This window comes from Lynx rufus, unplaced genomic scaffold, assembly GCF_022079265.1.
Source record: "Lynx rufus isolate CCGP_SWC_20201006 ecotype Redwood Valley unplaced genomic scaffold, mLynRuf1.p SCAF_3, whole genome shotgun sequence".
Taxonomy (NCBI): domain Eukaryota; kingdom Metazoa; phylum Chordata; class Mammalia; order Carnivora; family Felidae; genus Lynx; species Lynx rufus.
Window position 1 is genome coordinate 93,919,785 of NW_025814845.1, and position 25,298 is coordinate 93,945,082.

General features: G+C 32.8%; 1 protein-coding gene across 1 annotated transcript in view; it reads right to left on the reverse strand.

Annotated features, from left to right (window-relative positions):
- Positions 1 to 25,298, reverse strand: part of LOC124519917 (bifunctional heparan sulfate N-deacetylase/N-sulfotransferase 4-like) — a 403,122-nt gene that overhangs the window by 245,300 nt on the left and 132,524 nt on the right. Inside the window, exon 3 of the mRNA XM_047090382.1 lies at positions 5,499 to 6,724. Within this exon, the coding sequence (XP_046946338.1) occupies positions 5,499 to 6,476 (978 nt within the window). The 5' untranslated portion in view covers positions 6,477 to 6,724. The remainder of the gene's footprint in view (positions 1 to 5,498; positions 6,725 to 25,298) is intronic.

Genomic DNA, 25,298 nt, shown 5'->3' on the forward strand with positions numbered 1-25,298 from the left:
ATATGTTAAATCTGGATTCCATTTACCACATATAATTTTTACTTTTCAGCTCCCTTTTTTGATAGTGACTCCATTCAGTCTAGGATATCAAGCATTCTAAAAAATTTTTTTTCTATTAATTTGTCAGATGTAGCAATATGTTTCAGTCATAATGTTAAAATGTTATAAAACTAATCTTTCAATTACCAATATAGCTTCTCATCTTCTGTGCTGATATTCATAGCATCAATAATTTCTTATTTTATTAGATCACAACTTTAGAAATCATAAGTTTTTTTTTTCTTTTCTCTTCCAACCTTATTCAAATGATTAATCAAGATTTTGAAATTTTCTTTTATGATAGATTTCTTCTTTCCTATTCATAGCAACCTTGTCCCTCTTAAATGTCATAATTCCTACAAAAGTTTGAACTGAGATTTTATTTAAATATTTACATTAATAATATAAAAAATTGCCAAAATATTTTCATTGTATCATTTTCTTGTGTAAAAGAGACTTTCACATAGCTATTGGACCTAACCCTAAATCATTTACCTGTAGTGTAAGATATTTTATTAATTGTCTCCTTTATATCTATTAACTTAACATCTTTCATGTATCAGTCATTCAATTTGCACAATTTCTTTTGCACTTTAAATTTTTGAACATATGGTTTTCAATTCAGGAAATATGTAGTCAAATAAGTGCATGACAACATCCATATTAAGATATCGCTAAATTGTTTTATCTGGATCAATTCTTAACCCTAGTCTAGGTACAGATTCATTAAAAACAATATGGGGGGCAGAGAGGAGAGAAGAAAAGAAAAAAAACAATTAGCTTGCTAACCGTTTGTTTTTAGACTCTAGGTTTACAACATAGATTTTTTTCTAGTTCTGACTCTACTTAAAATGTACAAACAACTCGTTTTGAGACAAACCACAAAACTACTCAAATTACTTTTCTTAATGTAGTAACTCAAGTCTATGACTAATTTAGTCCTGCATCCACCAAACAGTTAAAGACAGTGCAATAATTGTCAATGAAGTATTTTCAAATCATGTCTAAGTTTTCTTGCTATATACTTTCTCAAAAGTACATGTATAAGAAAACTTGTCTCACTGTCTAATGTTGAAGTTGGCTCATGTACATGAGGATGCTAAGTGAGAGTTAAGGTCAGTGATTATTCAGGGACTCAATTTAAAGAGAAATCACCATTTTGAGTTTATTTTTGTGAATGGTGTTCTTTCCTGCTTTGTCAAATACACAATGGAATACTACGTGGCAATGAGAAAGAATGAAATATGGCCTTTTGTAGCAACGTGGATGGAACTGGAGATGTGATGCTAAGTGAAATAAGCCATACAGAGAAAGACAGATACCATATGGTTTCACTCTTACGTGGATCTTGAGAAACTTAACAGAAACCCATGGGGGAGGGGAAGGAAAAAAAAAAAGAGGTTAGAGTGGGAGAGAGCCAAAGCATAAGAGACTGTTAAAAACTGAGAACAAACTGAGGGTTGATGGGGGGTGGGAGGGAGGGGAGGGTGGGTGATGGGAATGGAGGAGGGCACCTTTTGGGATGAGCACTGGGTGTTGTATGGAAACCAATTTGACAATAAATTTCATATATTGAAAAAAAAAAAGAGAGAAATCACCACCTACCAGGGTCATTAGGACATGTGTCACCTTCTCATAAGAAGTAGGACTTAAGGTATCTTTTGAAATATGGGTCAATTCAGGAAACATATTTTAGTCAAAGCACAGAAGCTGAGAGGTCAAGTAGGCATGAACAAGCTATAGCTAAGGGATAGATGGGCTAGCCTACTACAAGCAGTGTGTTTTGAGAAGTATTACAAATAAATGTTGAAAAGGTAAATTGAACTGGATCATATAGAACTTTAAATAAGAATGTTATATTTATTATACAGATACTGTTTTAGATATAGTCTTATATACAGTAGATGTTCAATAAATAAATAAATGAATTTTCTCAAGAAGTGTAAAGACATATAAAAATGCTAATAGTGATGCTTACTGCCAACAGAAAAAATACAAGAGGTCACAAAATTGATTAAAGCACCAAAATTATTGGTAGAATCAAAATAATTCTGATTTCATTGTCCATATGGAAGATTACATTTACCATGTTCATGTTTTCAAAGCCCTCATTGGGGAAAAAAAACCATTTATTCTGTCTTAGGAAACTATGAAAAAAGAATATATTATCTTAATTCTACCAAACATCTATGACTATACCAAATGTTTCAACCAAGGGTAAACCATTTCCCATAGAAATCTAATTAGTTGACTGTAAGAAGTTTTTTAAAATTAAAACTTTAATAATCAGGATGGCCTTTATTATTTTTGCTTACATACATGTAATTAAGGCCATTATGAAAAAAAATTGTTTTCAAAACTAGGAAAGAATAAATCCAAGTGTTTAAGACACCACTCTAAATAACCTGAGGTCATACTGCTAATAGAACCTTAGATGTACAGGAATATTTTCTGATTGCCTTGAAGATTACACAGAAATATTCCCAGGTCAAAACATGACTATATTTTCTGACTTTATTGATAGCTAATATTTTACAAACTTTTGAAATATAATTCTAGTAGATTATATACATGAATAATTTCTTCTATCTTGAGGGTTTGTTTTGAAGTTTATTTATTTTGAGAGAGAGAGAGAAAGAGAGAAAGCATGAGCCGGGGAGGGACAGAGAGAGAAGGAGAGAGAATCCCAAGCAGGCTGTGTGCTGTCAGCTCAGTTTGTGATCATGACCTAAGCCAAAATCAAGAGGGATACTTAAGCGACTGAGCCACCCAGGCGCCCCTCTTAAGTTTTCACACATGCAATAAAATTTTGGCAGCAATTAGATGATAGTGACTGCACCTGCGTGAGCTTAATTTTGCTTGCCTTGGAAATGAACACACTAATTTCTGTCTCAGTGGCTTTGGTTGGAGGAAGGCATGATGAAATCAAATAAAATATGCAAGTTTCTAAAAGAAGCTAGATCTACGGTAGCTTGGGTCAGGCAGAACCATGTAGTGAAAAGAATGCGGGTTTTCAAGTTCGATTAAAAGAAAACATGTGCTCTTTTTATTGCATCAAATGCTGTACCTTAAAAATGCTAATTCTTTAGCAGTATGATCGTGAATCTCTATCTCAAAATGAGAAAATGTGCTCAAGCTAAAATACACTAATATATTTTTTGTCAATAGAGTGAGGTGGTATTGCACACAAAGGTGTGTTTGAGTTTGTTGTTAAATGCTCCCAGCTATATACTCCAGGTCTAATTGTGTGAATGGCCCAAGAAGAGTCCAGTCATGTATATAACCAATAATTTTCAAACACAACTCTCCAGCTTTCCTAAATGTGTTCTGTTGAGGAACAGAGTACCTCTACTCTCATTTCAGTATAATAGAGAAAAATGTCAGCAGCCATGCAATACCTCTGCTTTAGAAAATTTGGACAGAGTTTGAAGGAGGACAGATTTCTCCTCATCTTTACCAAAGTATAAGATTAAATGCTACAATACCAGAAAAGGACATGACAATGAAGAACATGAGAGCATTAAGAACTTTTCTACACATAATTTAAAATTTTTCCCAGAAAATCATATTAATCCAAAAAATAAGGTCAAAATAAAAATCAAATGCCAAGGACTGGGACTAGAATTTTTATATTTGGAAAGTTGTATTTCCTCTTGACCTTTAATTAACTAAGAGGGTAATAACCCTCAGTTCCAATCAAGTTTCTGATACTCTTTGATTAATAGTTCTGAGGAAGAACCAGCAACAACACCAAAAGGGGCATGAAAAAGTATTTTCTTCAAAGTGACAGGGTGTGTGAGTGTGTGTGTGTGTGTGGGTGTGTGTTGAGTGTATAATTAAGATACATGTGCACATACACTCTCTCTCTCTCTCTCTCTATATATATATATATGTATATATAGACACACACACACACACACACATACACATACAATCTTTCTGATCCTTTCTCTGCCTGTGACATTGTTCCAGTTTTGTTAAATTTCAGTATTCCATTATTGTTTGGGGTTATGTTACTTAAAAAGTCATCAGTGAATACTGTATAGTGGTGAATAGTTATTTGTAAGTTTTTATTGAGAGTAAGTGAAATAGCTGAATTTAGGCTGGAAAAGTTTGTTAGAGTCATAAAGTTTTTCAATTCATATACTTTGTTAAATTGAAATTAGGAAACCCTCTTCTTTTAGGGTTTCAGGATACGAATCACTTGAGAAACTTTTGAAACATATAACACTTGTTTATGATACTGAAATAAATATAAAACTACAGTTTATATTAATTAAAGGAATAGTAAATACAAAACAAGTAAGAAAAAAACAGAAAAATCTAGACAGAACTCAAGAGGCATCATTTAATCCCTTTACAACAATGTCCAAAATGAAGTATTTGGGTACCAGTCAAGTGATGCTTCATTTGGTGGCTCATTAAAAATAGAGGCCACCAGTTCACATGTACTTTGAACATTTTTAAAAAGTGAACTTACTTCACTGGTTTTAATCATGTCTTACTACTTGGTCATAAGGCCTCAGGATAGGAAAATGCTGTCATTTTGAAGTAGTATTGAGGTTTCATCTTTGGAGGATAAAAAGCCTAACAGCAGGAATAAAAAAATGATATGATCTTTATAATCTTTAGTTCTTTTATAATTTTAAGTTGTGTCGTATTATTTCTGTTTGTAGTTTGCTACAATTATTTGTCCAGGAATGAATTTAGTTACATACAGGACAAGACAGGCACAAATGAGAATACTGAATCAAGATTAAAAAAAAAAAAGAAGGAATTATTCTTAGAATTACCTACTTAACCTAGTATACCATATTTGGCTTTTTGTTTATCTAATAACAATCGCAAGGTTAATTTGTTATAAAGTCAAACACTGTTGTGTTACCCAAAACAATATGATAAATTTATAAAAGAGATAATAAGGGAAGAGTTCTGAGTTCAAGTCCAATACGCATTCTCTATAAAACTACATTTTTGCTCATATCTACATTTACAAGTATATTAACACTTCATGTAAACAAACACTATGCTTACTTGAAGTTACAAGAGGTACTTCTCCATCTTGTATTTCAACCACCACTGTCAAACCCAAGTAGGGCAGGGGATCAGTCGAAGAATCGAGTTTTATGACTATATGGGTCTCACTGCTACAAACTGCAACATGTGCTAGAAGGAGAAAGCCAGTTCTACAGAGTTCTTGAGCAAGGTCTAGGAAGAGCAAGGAAATTAATTGTAAATATTCTTTGGGATATTGTAGTTCTATCCCCTACAAAGCATCTGGGGTATGTGTGTGAGGAATAGCTAAGGCTTAGTTCAATATTTTTAATGCCTATTTTATTTCAAACATATTGCATCTGAAAACTTTGCATAACTAGGAATCTAAAATATTCAAACTTACATTTTATTAATACCACAGTTAGTGAAACAAAAATTACGATGTTATTTATAAATGTTCTTACCTTTACATCTTTGACATTCATCCTTGTTCCCTCTTTCCCAACAAAGATATCATCAATGTCCACAAGGATGTACCTGTCCAAGGACAGTGTCAGCCTCTTCCCTGACAAGAAGGAGATGGCATCTATGAAGATGAGCTTGTGTAGCCAAAAGTTTAAGTTGTTGCCAAAAAGAACGCGCTGAATTCCATCATGAAGCCCCAGATCCTGAATCACTGTCGCATAGAGTGGTTTGCTGGATGAGGATGAAAGGAATTTTTCTGTCTGTAATTCAGTTAAAAGCACAGGCTGGTAGGTTGAATGATTATATTGGAAAATACTCCAGTCTTCCCCAGGAAGAGGGCCTTTCTCAACCTTGGGGGCTTTGGTAATATGCAGCAAAGGAGACTGAGGGTTGACAAAACAGTCCTTTAGAGCTAGATTATTGAAAAGGTTTAATGGAAAGCCTTTTAATTGTGTACTTGGTAAGCTGTTCTCATTGGCTTTATGAAAACCAATTATACTAACACTGTATTCCACACAGTATTTTTCTAAAAGCTCTCGATTCCATGAGTCCATGCTGACATACTTCAGAATATTTTCATAAATAACTAAAATATATTTCCCTTTGCCATTATCTGTAAGAGGAGGTATATCCCCCTTGCCGGGGGCAATGACCATTTGGTACCGAAATCGGCTAGACTCCAAGATAGCTATGATATCTTGACCAAGTTGAGAATATTGGCTCTCCACAAATAGGAGGACAGTAGGATCAGTTTTGGATGTATCAATAGGTTTAACTGTTTTCAGCTCCATTGACCGATATGGTAGAATTTTGATGTCAGCACATTCTGCTTCTGCAGTGGTTTCAATAACAGTCATTTCCTGTTTATAGCCAGAGTAGAGGAAATAGGCAGAAATGACAATGCTCACCAAACAAAAGGTAGCTAAAAGAACAATCAATGTTCGAAAACTTCTCCGAAGCTTCACAATAAGATTCATTTTTTAAAATACTGCTTTGTAAGTTTTTTCCAATTTCTTTTTCTAAAGTGCCATAGTGAATAAAGTATGAGATGGTGCAAATATCACTTCCCAAAAGTTCATGTAACCATTGCAAACCATGTAAAATGTTTGAAGGGATCACAAGTAAGTTAAAGCTGGAAGACAATGAACCAGGAGAGCAAAAGTTGAAGAAGGGATTTTGAGTATGTCCAATACCAAAGACTGATGCAGAATCCTTTAAACATTATCTGAAAAAAAGGAGAAATGTAATGACTAAGACAGAAATATAAATACAAATGTTTATGTGATATGGATGCTTATATATAAGAAAAATACATATCAAAGATAATTTTAGTGTGTTAATATGCTAAAATATTAATAGCTTAAAGTTTACAGTCTAGGTTTTTACTCTTAGAGTAGATTTTTTTCATGTCTTCAAGAATACAGATTCCTATTTCATTTTACCAAAGAAAGAGATCATTTTTCAAACTAGTCATCTCAAAAATAAAAGAGACTTAAGAGAGGCATCTGGGTGGCTCGGTTGGTTAAGCGCACCACTCTTGATTTCTTTTAGCTTAGGTCATGATCTTATGGATTGGTGAGTTCAAGACCCACATCAGGCTTTGTGCTGACAGCTCGGAGGGAGCCTGCTTGGGATTCTCTGTCTCCCTTTCTCTCTCTGCCCCACTTCCCCCTCTCTCAAAATAAATAAATAAACTTAAAAAAGAGAGAGCTAAGAAAGAAAGTTTTAGTGTAAAATGTTAATAACCATAAAGATTGCTTCTATAGGACTGGTAAACATTATTTACATAAAGAATTATAAAATCAAATATTTGTGTATGAGTTGGAACAGTGAAACATGTTCTAAGTGTCTGCTAAGTATCTGGAGTGCCAACCTGAGGCAATGATTTTGTCTTAAGTATATACAGTTGTTACAGGTTTTTCCCTTTAATAACATATCCTTTTCTGAAGTTGCAGGGAGACACTTGGTCTTCTTCACCATACCAGCCAAAATACACAGGATTTCTCTTTCTCTATTCTTAGAAGCAAAGTGATGGAGGAGCTATAGGAGAAAGAACAAAATGGGAACAACCATCCTCAGACCCCTCTAATGAGAGGCCAGGAAGCCTAGATGAGAAGAAAAGCTTTGACATGTTTGTCTTAAAGCACATTCTAAATTTGGCTTGCCCCTATAATCGAAATTAAATTTGAATTTTTATTCATTATTAATCTATTATTTTAATGTAATTATAATATTGATTATATTATATTAATTATTAACATTATTAATTATAATTATTAATTATTAATACATTATGCTTTAAAATAAATTATAATTTAATAGTTAAATTATAATTTATTCATTATTAAATTTTATCTAATAATCATATGTTCTATTTCCATATCACTTTCTTTAGTTCAAAAGAAAAAGAATGTAGAGAGAATTAAAAAAATTTTTTCCCCAAATGGCTTTACCACAAATGGATATAATTTTCCATTATTCTATTTTATTTGTTTTGATGGATGACCTGATTTTTAATGAATAGCTTTCTATAAAAAATTTTCTTAATTCTCAAAACTGGTTTAGACTATGGAATTTTCAAATTCCCAGTTTACCAAACTCTTTTCAAACTAATAGAAAACAATAAAAAAAGTTCATGTTTTCAATTTGTGACACATATACTTTAATACACAATAATACTATTGACATACAACATCACAGAAAATCAAATTAACATGTATTGTAATGAGTTGTATATTATACATATTGTATCATTTTGTAAATATTTTATAGGTTTTTGTTTTTTTTTTTAATTTGAAGAACCTGTGTAATTAATAGCTATTAATGATTAAAAGATTATTAAACTATGGAGCATCTGGGTGACTCTTTGGTTGAGCATCCAGTCTCAGCTCAGGTCATGACCATGATATCGCAGTTAGTGAGTTTGAGCCCCACCTGCCCTGCGACTGCTCTGTGATGACAGTGCACTTTGGATCCTCTGTTCCCATCTCTCTCTGCCTCTCCTCTTTCTCAAAAACAAATAAATGAACATCAAAAAAAGATTATTAGACTAAATGATTAAACTATAATATGATACTACTCCCATTTTATATTTTTATGTTCTGATGTTCTGAAATACATTTTTTCTGGTAATTTAAATAAAATTCAACAGTTGAATAACGTTTGTCTATGCCTTAGATTTTGGGAAAAAATAAAAACAACCTCAAATATCCACAATTAAAAATTTTTAAATTTCTACCAAACATTTCAATTCTTCAGATTCTATTTATATATAGACTTGAATTTTTACCAATTTGAAAAATCCCCCTAGTGGTTTCATATTCACTTTAAAGAAAAATTAACTTCCATGTTAGGCACTTACTAATACTGCTATCAAAAATAATTATTTAAGATAATTATTTGATCTCCAAAAACTTTTCAAGTATCACAATATTCTATTCTCTATAAACAAACTGAATTGTATTTTAATAAAAGAAATGAAATACAGCAATGAAAAGGTTTTGGTTTGATTAAAATGTACAAATCAATTATGCTGTATCCTCTAGTTTTGTGTATATATGAACATGGCCATAAAGTTCATTTTAAAACTAAAAATTAAATTAAACAATATGTATAATAAATATTGAAAAATTTGAAATTCGCCAAAGGAAATTATGCCGTCTTATATCTATTGTTAGATTTCTCCAAGCTCATGTATTTGGTTTTAAAATCCGTTAAGTGTACAGGGAATTATCTCCATCCCCACCCCACCCCATCCCCTGGAACACCCACAAGAACAGACTAATTCACATACTTTGTGGGTTTGCTTAGTATTTTAAGAGGCAATTTAGTCAGGAATTTAAAAAATGGATGACACTACTTTGTTAAATCCTTATCTATTCTGACATTAAAGATGTGATTTTTATTTTTGAATACACAAAGGATGAGATGTCAGTTTTGCATATTAGAATGGCTCATCTTAATATGTAATAGTGAAAAAAATTAAAAAGCATATGGAACTAGAATCTGCCAACCAAAAGAATAAATAAAATTTAAATATGACATTTATTTAACATTAATATGTTCAGAGTTAGAAGAATGAGAGATACATATTATCACCATTGTGGATATGTGAGTTTGAATGTGAACGTGTGTGTGTGTGTGTATTTTAACCTAAGGACTTATCCTTCTTCCCATTCAGTCCTCCCACTTATCCTTCCCTAACAAAAATTAGGCAGTGCAAGTGAGAAGTCTGGAAAATAAAAGATGGTAAACCAGAGATGTTTACTTATGTCCTCTGCCTGAGACAGAAGAGATTTGGCATTGTTTGGGATGCCAAAGCAATGCAGTCTGTGATTTGCCTGAATCTCTTGTTGTGAAGTAATAGAAAAAAATATGTATATACACACACATACATGTATATCTGTCCTCCTGTTGCTGGCATAAAGCTCCTAAAAGACTTGTTATTTCCTATAATAAGAGCATTAAGAGCATCTTTAGATACAATATTTGGTTTCTGACACTGGTTCCTGACACAGAGCTCCTAAAGTTCTTGGAATTTCCTGGGTGAGAGCAGTATCTTTTGTTCTAATGAGGCAATGCTTGATGGGTTCCTGGTGGTCACTAAAAAGACCACGCCCTGTTTAGATGCTTAGAACTTTTAGCCTCAACCTCATCCTACAGGAAGGGGAGAGGGACTGGAAATTAGGTCAATAATGGATCATGCCTACATGATGAAGCCTCCATAAAATTCCCAAGGTTTTGGGATCTGGAGAGCTTCCAGGTTGGTTAACATATCCACAAATGTGGATGCACCCCAACTCCATAGGGACAGAAACTCTTGCGCTTAGGACCCTACCATACTTTATCTTATGTATCTCTTTATCTGGCTGTTCATCTGTATCTTTTATCATACAGTAAATTGGAAAATGAAATAAGTGGTTCCCTAAGTTTTGTGACTTTCCTAGCAAACCATCAAATCCGAATCCAAAGTGAGGTCATAAGAACCTCTGATTTGTCTCAAAGTCAGAGTGGTTGTGGAAAACCTGGGGACCTACAACTTGCAGTTGGTATCTTCATTGGTGAGGGGCAGTGTCCTAGGACTGAGCCCTAAACATGTGGGGTCTGAAATAACTCTGGTTAGTGCCAGATTGAATTGAATTGTAGGACACCCAATCGGTGTCACAAAGCATTGCCCCATATATCTGGAGTCAGAAGTGTAATGAGGGTGGCAGTAGTGTGAGTATAAAGAAGAAACACATGGAGGAAAAGTAGGTTTATTATATAGTGCTGTGTCCCTTACAAAGGAAAAAACAAACAAACAAACAAACAAACAAACAAGAACAAGGCAGAGTGTAGGGTAGGAACACCAACTTAAGAACCTTGGAAAAGTCAATAAAATTGAGATCATTTTTTAAAAAGACAGATGTTAAATTAGACATAAAAAATAGGCATATTCATTTAAGGGTAATAGTGAAGACATCAAATGCTACTTCAAAATCCTAAAAATATGTGTCATGTATTCTTAAGGAGTCTTTAGTGATATGCTAGTTTCGACTTTACCTTAATCCAGTGCATTGTGCAGGATGAACCTGAGACCAGCTGGAAACAAAAGGCACAAGCAGGAGCTCTTTGCCCTGTTTTCCCCTTACATCATGATGTTTTTCTTATAGAATGAGTGGGCAAATGCATGGATGAACAAGTAAAGAGCATTTGTTAAGTTACATTTCCTTAACCACCATACCAAGCAAGTTAAATAGGCTTTGATCCCAAGTCTGCTAAATCTGCCTTTCACCTGTCCTAATAAATCTACTTTAAAATTTTGGAGACACCTATTCATTATTTTTTGTGACAACATATCCCCAAAAAAGTGAGGCTGCATGACCCCTGTGCAGGCTTTGGTGAGAAAAAAAAAAGGAAGCTTTTAGGTGCTGGCTTCCTTGCTGTCTTCTTTTCTTTTCTCTTTTTCTTCTTTTCTCTTTTCTTTTTTTTTCTTTTCTTCTTTCTTTCTTTCGTCTTCTCTTCTCATCTCTCTTCTTTTCTTTTCTTTTCTTTTCTTTTCTTTTCTTTTCTTTTCTTTTCACCTTTCAAATGTGACTCATCACCTCAGTCGTAGTGGAATAAATATCTCTCAGAATCTTTCACTCTCTTTGAAGATTAGGTAATGTGAAGAAATTATTGTTTTGTATATCTGTTTTTAAAATGTTCTTTGACTTATTTCCAAAATTTATAGATTTTTAAAAAAATACAGTTTGTGAAATCCATTTACCAAGAGTTCTCAAACATTGTAAATTTCTAGTAATTTCTGGTAGCAGTAGAGGAATTACTAAACAAGGCAACTGAAGAAAGTATTATAGTTATTGCTATTTTTTGGAAAGAAGAAAATTCAGAAGTAAGCTAGGGGCTAGGAATCACAATGAATTTATGAGTGACTTTTTCTTTTTTGAAGGTGGTATCATGAGCTATACAGATGATCACAGAGGCTCATTAAAGTTAGCTGAAATTGAAAAAAAATACAATAATATTTACTAGCATTTAATAAGTGGTTACTTCTTGACAGTCATTATAGTACATTTTTTTGCATTCATCACCCTGTTAGTCATTATTAGTCTATTTTTAAAATGAGGAATTCGGGATTTAGAGGGTTTAGAAAAGGGACTGAGATCATGCTGCTGGTGATTTTTGATGCCAGTGTTCTATATGCCACCATTGCACTGGTGAGAAAAACCAAGTTAGATGAAACCAAGAATTTAACTGTTAGTATAACAATAATTTAACACAGATATCAGCAAGTTTTATTTAAATTTTAATATTTCATCTGAATTTATTTCAGATATTCAAAGCCAGAAATATGTACCCAAAATGCAGAAAACAATCTAGAAGAGAACTGGATTAGCACAAAAGAAACTGTGTTGTAAGTTGAGATGACTGAAGAATTTGGAATAATTCAACTTCGACTTTTCATGATACATGGGGTGGGAGGGCATATTTTACCAAATATCTCATTTTCATATGCTTCTTGAGTTCTTTCTTTTATCTTAGGAATATTATAAAGAATTAGCTTATATTTCATATTAATAAAGCAATGGTTTTAATTAAAATTGTGATATGTAAACATTTAACCATTTATTCCCATATATTGATGGCTCTCACACTCTCTTAGGGAGAATTCCAAAATTTATAATCATCTTTCAAGACAGATGCATTTTTCCCAAAATTATAATTCACCAACACATAAATGGCAATGAAATAGACCAAAATAAAAATATTGATGTACTTCATGTAGTGAGGGTAAGTAGCACTTTAGGAAACATGAGTTTGTTAGCTTTGTGTGTATATATTTTATGTGTTTTTGAATCCCAATGAGGGTGATTTCTTTTCTGGGTCAGAGTAAAAGATTCTTGAAAAACACTACTCTAGAAGGCACAGCTAATTCAAATTATTTAACCTGGTTTTAAGAGAATAATAAATATCATAGAGGCTTTAGCCAAAGATGGATTTAGTCTCTTAAGATTCTGAGTGCTTTCTAAAAATATCCATTATGATTCAACAGAATTTGAGACTAAGAATTGGTGGATATCACATGGTTTGATCCCTTGGAACTCCTTTTAGTGTCCAGGCTTCAACAACCATACATATGTATATAACTTTTTCAAAATGAAGGTACAACATGATGAGTAATTGTTATATTTAATCAAAATAAAAATAGTATGCTTAGTTTATGATTTTCTGAAATAATGATTTTTTCTACTCTTATAACCAGTGACTGTTACTGAACTTTTATACACTTCATATTTTCTTGATTTCAGTGACATAATATAAATTTATTTTAGTCCCCAAAGTGTGCGTTTTTATCAGTACACACTCTTAAAAGTGTCATTTCCAACATAATGATAACATTACTACCACCATATTATATTGTAAAATAATATTATACTAGGTACATAGCTCTGAGCTACCAGCTATATTCACACTTCAAAAGATTATGAAAGCAACTCAGTAAATAGAAGAGTAAATGTCAGGCGATTTCTTTTATCACCATTTCCTGGAGATATATATATATATATATATATATATATATATATATATATAGTGTGCCTATTTACCATTTTCATAGGTCTTGTTTTCTAGAGCAGAAAAACATGATTTTTCAAAAGGAAGAGTTCACTTTTATTAAAATAAAAATGCAAATATCTATATATTTATCTTGTTTATTAGAAAAACATAAGAACTTTGAGAAGAAGGAAAACACTAATTGGATATTTTTTCTCTTTGGCATTTAAAACTTACAAATAAGTAGCAGAAATGCTATTTGTGACCAAGTGGAGAGATCTAGTAAATGAATCATTGCATAGAACTCTGTATTTGTTCTTATAGTCAAGATTTCATCATCAAATTTTGCCTTTAACACCAATGAAATAATATCTCCAGAAGGTATAATCCAGAATTAAATAGCATTAAACACCTTTGAATGCCTGTATTTGTTCAAAGGAACTCTAAAATTCAAACAATTCCCTTAGGACCTTGAGATGATTTTGAGATAGATCTTTGACATCTCTCTCATTTTTGTGTAGATTTGGGGATAATGTTTACTGTGATATTCAGAATTAAAGTAGGACCAGCTGGGGTGTCTAAAATTCAGTTCCATTTTGGATATGCTATTTTCTCACATAGGGGAGGCATTCATCCAACATCCATTCAACATATAAATGTATTAACCTTTATTAATAGTCTAATATTTTCCAGGTATATCTGCAAATTCAACAGTAGCTCATATCATCATAAAAAATACCTAAGTTATTTTCATCTATTCTTAATTTCTCCTGTTTATTATCTTCCTTTCATCTCCAGAAAATTTTTCTCTTTTTTTTCCTGTCTTGACACTGGATGGTTTTAAAGTTACCTTTAACTTTTTAACTTTTACCCTTAACAGTTTAACTTTTTTGCAAATTAGATTTAATGTGATGAGTATGAGCATTAAACAGCGATCTATGTAACAATGTTTCCATTTTCTATTTCCATTTTCTTTTCATTCCAAATAAGCAATTTATAAGGGAACTAAAAAGATGACTGAAGAAATGAAATATATGGTATGCTTCCTTGTTTAGATATAGTCTTATGAACAATTTTCTCTCAACTCTTTTTCTAGAAATTGTCTCATCTACAAAGGAGATGTTAAAAATGTTTTTAAAACCTGACACTAAGTTTTTTCTTTACAAAATTATGTATATTTCTACTACAAAAGCATGAAAATTTGCAAACATTTGTTAACAAAAACTTCATGTATTTCTAGTTGTTTCTCTATACGTAATTTGTTTTTATGTAGTTTTTATGTAGTTGTATTTGTTTATATATGTTTTTATGTGGTTGTGATTATACAAAAAATAATTTGACCCTATGGTATTACTTAAAATTATAACATAACTAGTTACAATAAAAGGGAAATGATGAAACCCTTCTTGTATCCATTATTGTTTTTTCATTTCCATTCCTAGACATATTTTGAGAATTTCAATAATTTCTAAGCCTGATAGCCCCAACTCTATTTTCCTTTACATGAAAATAGAAAATGAGGGTTGAACTAGCTGAACATCACCTTCGGAGCCGAGTTGACTGCCGTCAATATTTCCCACACCTAAGGAATTTTCACCTTACTTATTTGCTTCCTGATACATGGAAAATGGGTATTTCTTGTAAAGACAACCTTTTTCTCCCCTGCCTCTTTTCTAGAACTTCTACCTCTCTTTTATGAGGACTTAGTTAAAACCTGGGGGCAATCATTTCTTAGTAATGACCGTAAAAATATCTACATATGTTTTGTTTGGTACTTAACAATATTTTGATACCTGAATGACTGTAGTCTCCACCATTTGCTTGCTACTCTTAGTCTACTTGTTTGGTCCCATATTTATTTTAGTTTGAGACTACAGGTATAATTTTCTTAAAAAGTTTAACTCACATCTTCATAAAATGTTTTACCACAGCTACATCACCCAACCCAAGCAACTGCCTTAATATATTTCTTTACCTTTATAGTCAAGCTTTTTGAAAGAGTTTCTCTTACAAAATCCATTTATCTTGTCATTCCCACACTTTACATGTTGAACAATTTGCAGTTCTGGATTGACCAATGTTGTCTCTGCCATATCTAAATCTAGTCAGCTCTTACTCATTTTAACAAATTCAAGTTAGATAAAACAATTCCAAGAAAAATCACTCCTGACCTTGCAAAAGCTAGTTTAGATGAGTATGTCTCCAATGTGCTATCCTAGGATAGCCTCTATCACAGGATATTTCAATCTAATTATCCATGAACTTCATGAAGCCAGGGACTGTGATTTATTCAGCATGGAATCTATAGCACTTTGTAGACCACTTTGTATAGCACATTTAAAGAACAAAATATTCAATACTTGTGAAGAGGTAAGATCAACTTTATTCAGGACTATTATGACAGGTATAAGAAAGACAGCAGTTTTATAGTGGGGTAAAGAGATTGGGCTCAACTCAATACAGCATGGGTGAGTGGGGATTTATAGCCAAGGGATAGGGTAGAGGTCAGCGAGTAGAAAATTAAGTGAGTAAGGAGGGGTTCTGGCTAAATCCACCTAAAAGGATTCTTGCTTAAGATAAGCCACGGTGCTCAGGCATCATTTGGGGGATGATGGAAGATGAGGAATTATATATCAAAGGTGATCAGATATTGAAGGTGGGAGGTTCTGGCACAATTGAATTAGCAGGGTTCTTGGTAAAACTAGATTTTACAAGAAAGTGCACAGATAGGCCTACAAGAAGGTTCAGGAGACTGACTAAATTTGTCAAGCAAAGAATATTTGTCACATGCAGCAAATAATCATGCCAATTCAATAACTTATTCACATCCGACATATATTCACCCTCATTCTATACCCCAAGGTATACCTTGGGAGAAAATGCTATTTTCTCCAGGAAAGTACAGGTAGAAGAACAAGTCTGAGCTTCAGTTTCTTCATTAGAAAAATAAAGAAACCTAATTGTTTATCTTTTGATTTTCATGTATCCATTCATCAAGGAAGATTTAAAAGAATGCTCATCAGGGGCGCCTGGGTGGCGCAGTCGGTTAAGCGTCCGACTTCAGCCAGGTCACGATCTCGCGGTCCGTGAGTTCGAGCCCCGCATCAGGCTCTGGGCTGATGGCTCAGAGCCTGGAGCCTGTTTCTGATTCTGTGTCTCCCTCTCTCTCTGCCCCTCCCCCGTTCATGCTCTGTCTCTCTCTGTCCCAAAAATAAATAAACGTTGAAAAAAAAAAAATTTAAAAAAAAAAAAAAAAGAATGCTCATCAAAAGGTTGATCATCTCTGTATTTCTTATATTTTTCTGTATCATTTGAATTTTCTATAAGAACAATGTACTACTTTTATATAAAGAATGTACTATATAAAAATATTACCAAATATGTAAATAGAAAATTTTAAAAGGGGGTGAGTTTGCTAACATTAAGTTGCTTTAAACTCTAAAATTCATTAATCTGGTGAATAATAAGTCTTCCTTTTTTACGCTGGTCGCTGGCAATATTTTTCCCAATAATATTTAAATATCAGAAGAGCAAGTTCTCCCTATCTTTTTTGTGATACCTTTATATTTTTATTGATCTATGTTTCTTCCCAAGATGATTGTGGGTAAATTTTCAGTAGCCTAGTCTGTATATTATCTTTTCACACTAAACTCCTCCCTCTACCCTCAAGCATAACCCAATACTAAATTAGATGCATAGAATTTTAATAATCATAATTCAGTTAAATTGATATTCCATGTTATAATATTTATAATAGTTCTATTAGAACAGGAATCTGAGACTTCACATCTAAGGTTTTGAAAATTAGAAAATCAATTACAACCAAATTATCTTTAAATTTACTTATAACTAGAATATAATGATGCATCAATTGTGTCTGATAAGTCCAAATTTGAATATTAAAACACAAAATATTTATCTGCTCCTAAAAGGCAAATAAAATACTCATAGTAAAAAGAGTGGCAGGATCCTCAAAAGTCAAAGTTTCATCTACCCCTGAGATAGGTCTTGGCATCTGTGATCAACTTGAATATTCAGGGAGTGGCAAGCACACTTCTAACCATTTGCCTAAGTTGATTTGCAGAATTTGGTCAAAACCCTAGTGCACACAGAGCACCGGAGGGATTGGAAGCTATGGCTCTGTACGCACAATAGTATTTCCATGGTGGGTGCCTGCTGCAGTGGCCTTGCTGAGACACATTCAGTAATTTCTGGGTAGGAAGACTGGTGACAGGCCAGAAATCCAAGATGAACCTACCAAATGGCAATCATGATGAGACCCTGAAGGGCACTGAAATGACTGTGTGACAAGAGAGAAGAGCTAATAGTATGTAGGCTCTTAGTATCTTTGACTGCATTTGTACCCACAGGCAGTGGTGGGCTGAAGATATTTGGATTATAGATATTAATGTTGGTATATTGTTCCCCAGATTTACTTGGTCTCAGTCTATCATTTTGGGGATACAATGATAAGTAAGTTTCTCTTTGAATTTCAATCATTAACTTTCTATTTATGTTATTTTCTAGAAGACTTTTTCTTATGAACTTTTCAGTCAATCTTTCATCTTGCATTTTCAGGCAATGGAAAAGATTTTTCACTAGGCATTGAATCTGGCTACAAAAGGACCTATAAAATCACCTTTTCCAGTTGAGTGATCTGTGCTTCAGAGTTGTGTTCTTTACTTTTTTAACAATTAAAAGAAATTTACAGCTAATTTTTATAATATAAGCCAAAGTAATTACAAATACTAGGAGATAAAGTATTATAACTAATTTATCTTCCCTAAACTTTTAAAATGCTCATCCAAAACTATAATTAAAACAATGTAATTAAAATTACCAAAAAAGTAAAATATTAAAGTAAAAAAGTAAAATATTAAAAAAATGTTATATTTTCTATCTAGTCAACATTTTTTTTGTAACCAAGTCTAAAAAATAGGTTAAAAATCATATTTGGCATTTATTTTCCAGGATTCAAAATGTTAAGTATATATTTGTATAGCACATTTATTTAAAGAGAAAATAAGACATTTGTTTTTTAAATGCATTATTTCTGTGGTTTCCAATCTTTGGATCTCCAAGCTTTTTCAACACCAGAGGGCGGTATGCTCTTGCTTTTATTGCAAAACTACACAGCACTTGCTCTCTCCTTTGACAGTTTACCAAAAAAAAGAAAGTGCTAACTAGGTTAGTACAGTGCTCATAGGCAACTTTCCGTCAGGAAAAAACATCCTGATGTTGATATAAGAGAAATAACAGCGATTCTTAATATTAAAACATCAATTATGCTATAATTCTACATCAAATACATTTAGTCAATTTTCTTGCTCAGATTTGTAATAAACAACCCATATATTGCTTGTAAGATTCTCTTTCTAAATTCTTATTTCTGTTTTTTTTTTTATTGAATAACTCTCCTTCTCCTCCTCTTCCTCCCCCTCCTCCTTTTTCTTCTTTTTTCTGCTTTGCCAAGAAAGCGATAAATGAAATATCACCTCTACTTAATATCTTGCTAGTTTTGGTGAACTTTTAACATCTAAATCTTTTTTAAGGAAGTAGAATAATAATATCTGTAATTAAAAGGTGTATAAAAGCAGCTTTTCCATATATTGTTTCCAAATTACTATTTTCTCTAGAATTTATTTTATTTCTTAAGGGAATAAGGAAATATGCTTTTGGGGGGAGGGTAAAATAGAGTTTCACATTTCTCTATTATGCGAACATATTTGCACAATAATTTCATTTTCCCAAAAAACACATGATTTCTAAAATTTTGAATATGCTTAAATGACCTCTTTAATATCTTAAAAGTGAAGAAATAACATAAAATGAATAATAAAAAACTTATATAAAAAAGAGAAGTGTGTACACCATGATTTAGGTCATCTCCCAATTTACTCTAACTTCTCAGTTCTGACGTGGAAATATAAAATGTAAGAGCTATATTCAAAATAATTTAAAATTGTGCTTATAATCTCTGTTTAGAATGGAATTATGACTTATTTGCAAAGAAGATTTCTAGACACTAACTTCTGTTCATAGTTACATCTTAGAATTATAGCATTATGTGCTTCCATTATAATTTATCATTTACCTGAGAATATGTAAGAATATCTTCTTATAAGGATCTGATTTGCAGATGATTTGAAAGATGATGGATTATTTGAAGGTTGTATGTGCAATGAAATATCCTCACATTAATCATCCTGAGTAATATATACAAATGTATAATACAATTTATTTCTAGTCATACTGAGATTTTTCTCCAATTTGATTTAAAAGTTTGTTAAAGAAAAGCACTTTTAGGAACTAAGAAATCATGTTCAGTATCACAGAATATATCATAAATGGGTACTGAACAAAATGGTAACATGTTACAAACTATAACTGGAATGCAAACATCAGGGTGATTGAAAATGCACTCCAAAAAATAGTTCTTAATTAGATTTAGTCAGATCATTCTGCTTATTTTGTGGAAAAGGCCACAATCCCACATATATACACACACCTCCCAATCATTTTGGCTCATTTTGAAAGAGTGGCCATAACCAAATATTGTGCAATCTTCACAGGTAATATTGAAGTGTGGGCAGTTCTTCAAGAGACAACCCTATTAACGCCTCTGGAACATGGTTGTGGATGAAAATCCTTCGATAAAGGGAATCATTTCTGGGTCTGCTTCTTCGCCTCACCAGTTTGTGATTCAAAGTCTGCTAGGGCATTTCTATTAATTGGCTATGTGAAAGGCTGGGAAATAGTGAACTGATACCTAAAGTTAAAAGGTAGAAACTCAGGGCGCCTGGGTGGCTCAGTCAGTTAAGCGTCCGACTTCAGCTCAGGTCACGATCTATCGGTCCATGGGTTCGAGCCCCGCGTTGGGCTCTGGGCTGATGACTCAGAGCCTGGAGCCTGCTTCCGATTCTGTGTCTCCCTCTCTCTCTGCCCCTCCCCCGTTCATGCTCTGTCTCTCTCTCTCAAAAATAAATAAATGTTAAAATTAAAAAAAAAAAGGTAGAAACTCATAAGATCATGAATTTCTTAAACACATAATGAGTATTCAAACTGCTGAACAGAGTGAACATAGAATTTATAAAATTGTGAGTTAGTTTAAATGACCTTAAGTATGTAAAATGGTAATAATAAATCATGATAGAACTAAAAGAAATAAGTAAGACCAATGCCAATGAAGTGAAAAGGTAATAAATGGAATAAAAATGTTCTAAGTGCCATGTACTAAGGTCATGATATTAACTGACTTAGACTTTGGTAAGTTAATATTCATATTCCGATTTCTAGTGAAACTAATAAATAATATATGTCTTCAAAGTAGAGGAGAAAAAAGGAAATGTATGAAAATATTCAATTAAAGAAAAAGAATAAAGGAGAGGAGAGAAAAGGAAAGCTAGAGTAGGCAGGACTAACAGAAAACACAAAATAAATACATAATTCTATATTAATTACATTAAGTATAAATAAATTATCTTTTAAAAATAGAGATTGTCAGATTGACTTAAAAGAAAACAATAAATTTAAGTGTATGTTGTTTACAAGTGACACATAAAAGAGTGTGTGAAAATAAACATCTGGAAAAATGTACCAGAAATATTTTAATTAAAAGAAAGTGGATAAAGCTAGGTGAGTATCAGAAAAATAAATTTAAGGCAAAAAGAATTACTAGAGTACAGAAATCACTTAATATTGATAAAAGTTTCAGTTTGCTAGGAAATCCTTAAAATTTAAATTTTCATGCATCTAATATAGCCTTAAATGTATAAAGCAGAAATAGGCAGGGCTATAAGGTGATATTTACAAATTCCTAATCATAGTGAAAAATGTATAACATTTCTTAAGAATTGTTTGAAAAGTTGGATAGATGACCTAAGAAGACCTAAACAACATGATTCACAAACTTGGCTTAAAAGACATATTTAAAGCATGATATTCAACAGTTGTAGAATACATATTGAATTTGGAAATATTTATAAATATTAATCATACTGAGCCCCAAAGCAAGTCTCAACAAACTTCTAAGAACTAAAAATCATATAGAGATATACTATCACCACAGTGTAATTACTAGGAACTTAATAAAATAATTAGTAAATTCTCATACATTTGAAATTAAAAAAAACATAACCTTAAATAACTTATGGCAAAGAAAAATCAAATGAATACATATTACATGTTATAAATTATATCCCATATAACATATATCAAAATTTGTAGATTTAGTTATTGTCATGTTTAGAGAAATTTAAAGCCTAAGTAGCATATACTTGAAAAGAGAAAAGTATGAAAATTAATAAGTTAATAAGGTAAACATTCCTCTCAAGAAGCTAGAAAATGACAACTAAAATAGTAACAAACATAGAAGAAAGACAGACAACAAAAATGAGCAGAAAGTAATCAGATAAGAAATGCAGTAAAGAGAAAAATAAAGCCAAAATCTAATTCTTTTTAAAAGGCTAATAAACTGGACAAACATCTGCTGACATTAAGATAAAAAAAAGTAAATTACACAAACCTGATAGGAATGCGAAAAAGAAGACACTACATGTGCTTAGTCATTAAAAATATAAAAGAAAATCATTGATGAATTTATAACAAAAAGTTTTAATTTTAAATAAATTTAAGTAAAGTTTCCAAAAAATATATAGCTTTATAAAATTGATTTAAAAGACATCTCCACGATGGAATATTACTCAGCCATAAAAAAGAATGAAATCTTGCTATTTGCAATGATGTGCATGGAGCTAGAGAGTATTATGCTAAGTAAAATAAGACAGAGAGACGGATACCATATGATTTCACTCATATGTGAAATTTAAGAAACAAAACAAATGAACATGGTAGGAGGGAAAAGCGAGGAAAACCAAGAAACAGACTCATTTTTGGGGGTGAGGGACGAGGGAGAGGAGAGAGAGAATCTTAAGCAGGCTCCATGCCCAGCGTGAAACCCATGGTGTGGCTGGTTCTTACAACTGTGAGATCATGACCTGAGCTGATATCAAGAGTGAGACGCTTAACTAACTAAGCCACCCAGGTGTTCCTAGACCCTTAACTACAGAGAAAAAACTGATTATTTTCAGAGGAAATGGTGGGTTGGAGGAAGGCTGAAATAGGTAATGGGGAGTAAGAGTGCACTTGTGATGTGCACTGAGTGTTTTATATAAATGATGAATCACTAAATTCTACACCTGAAACTAATATTACACTGAATGGTAAGTGGAATTTACATAAAACACTTGAAAAAAATTTTTCAAAAAGCCTCAAAATGAATAATGCAAAATGCAAGATTTTGAATTAACAGTTAAAAAATCTCCATAAAGAAAACTCCACTCAGATTCCTTTACCAGAAGGTCCTAACAAAGTTTCAAGGAATAAATAATTCCAATCATACACAATCATTTTTTAAAAGAAATGAAAAAAAGGGCAATACCTGTCAATTTTATGAAGCTACTATAACCTTGATAGTACTAACTAATAAAGGGATAATACGAAAATGGAAAGTATGGGCAATGTAATGCACAAATATGAGATGTAAAATTTCTAAACAAAATATTTATTCACCATAGTTACAAAAAAAGAAATAGCATGACAAAGTAGAGAGTAGATCCTATAGGTTGACTCGTGTACCCCTAAAATTTGCATGTTGAAATTTTAGATCCTTGTACCTCACAATGTAACCTTATTTGAAAATAAAGTTATTACAGATATAATTAGTTAAGATAAGGTAATACTGGAGTATAGTAGATCTCTAAACCAATATGACGGTGTCCTTACAAAATGGGGAAATTCAATAGAGACATGGGCACAGGGAGAATGGCATCTGAAGTTTGCAATGATGCTGCCACAAGCCAAGGAACTGCCAAGAGTCAGGAGAGAGGCCTGGAACAGATCCTTCCCTAGTGCCTTCAAAGAGACCATGGTCCAGCTGACCAGGATAGACATCCTGAATCTATCACCCGACTGCAACAATATTTCGAACTCTTGGCATCTTTCAGCCGTGATCCTTTCATTTTTTACTCTCTCTCTCTCTCTCTCTCTCTCTCTCTCATGGCCTTACACTCCTTCTCACCCAGTTTAAATTCTCTAACCAATTATTATATTCATTTTATTTCATATACTCAAACCTTTTTATCCTTTCTTGTTTTATGATGCACATTTGTCTAAACAACACTGGCTAAATCCCACAATCTATCAAATGTGTGCCTGCAACTCTGAAGATGAATGGAACATCACCAAACTGATTATTCTCCTTTTAAATTCATAATTAATGGTTTCCAGAGGGTCTTTAATGATGCTGGCAATCTTGCTATATTTTCTTCATTAACTATTCCTTCTCCTAGATGACTATCATCTACCCTTTTCCTCTCTCTTAAAACTTCGAACATTTCTTTTCTTTCCCTCACTCTCAGCTGATGATCTTGATTTCTATTTCACAGAGAACACAGTAGCAAGCATAGAATTTCTGTAATTTCCTGCTACTGCACCTACTCATGTGAGTAGATGTTCTCTACTGGATGAATTATCCACTCTGGATAAGGACTATCATTGACTTATGCACTAGTTCCAGGCTTTATCACCCACTCCTTGAAGACATCACTACAGTAATATTTTTCTGTTTCATGTGGTCACTACACACACACACACACATTTTTGTTCCTTGTCTATGGAATATTTATGCTTCCCCTCACCCCCTTGGAGTCTGCTCCAATCAGGTTCACCCTCACCATTTCATCAAAACCGCACAGTAAATTCCATGTTGAGAGACCCAATTTTCAATTCTCACTCTTCATCTTACTTTACCTATCAGAAGTATTTTGCATCATTAATTATTCCCTCATTCACACAGAAACTATCTTTACCCAACTTCCAGGAAATCATGGATTTTTGTTTTTCCATGACTTCTTAGTCACATTTTCAAGTTCCTTCCCATCTTCCTATCCTCCAAATGTGGAGTTCTTCAGGGCTTAGTCTTGGACTTCTTTTCATTTCTATTTACATTCACTTCTTTGGTGACCTCACACTGCGTCATGGTTTTAAACACTATCTATAAGCTGACTCCAAAATTTACATCTCCAGGTAAATCTTTTACTTGCTCCTATTTGTATATTCAACCACCTATTTTGTATTTCCACTTGGAAATTTAATGGACATTTCAAATTTAAATGAGACCAAATGTGACTGCCTGATATTTTCCATAACCCTATCCTGATTCCTCTCACAATTTCCCCAAGTCATCAATGTTAGTTCCATTATTTATATGCTTGGGGATACACACACACACAAACACACACACACACACTCCTTAGAGTTAGTCATTGATTCCTCTCTTTCCCACCAGACCCCCTAGACATTCAATCCATTGGCTGTACCTATTTACCTATATATAGAATCTGAACACATGCTATCTCAGCTATCACCATAGTTCAAAATAGCGTTATATCTCCACTGGCTTACTGAATTACCTTCCTAATTGATTTCTGCCTCTGCCATTTCTCCACATCATTTTTTCCAATACATTGGCCAGAGGAATAATTTTACAGTCTAAATATTAGGTTGGGTCTGTCCTATGATCAACTCCCCACCCCCACAGTGGCTCTCTCATTTCACTAAAAGAGCCAAATTTACAGAATGTTCTACATAATTCTACCTAATCTACCCCTTATCTTTCACTTAATTCTCTCCAATATCATTGGCCTTGTTAATGTTTGAACATGCTGTGCTCTTCAGATAGCTACTTTGGGGCTTTTGCACTTGCTGTT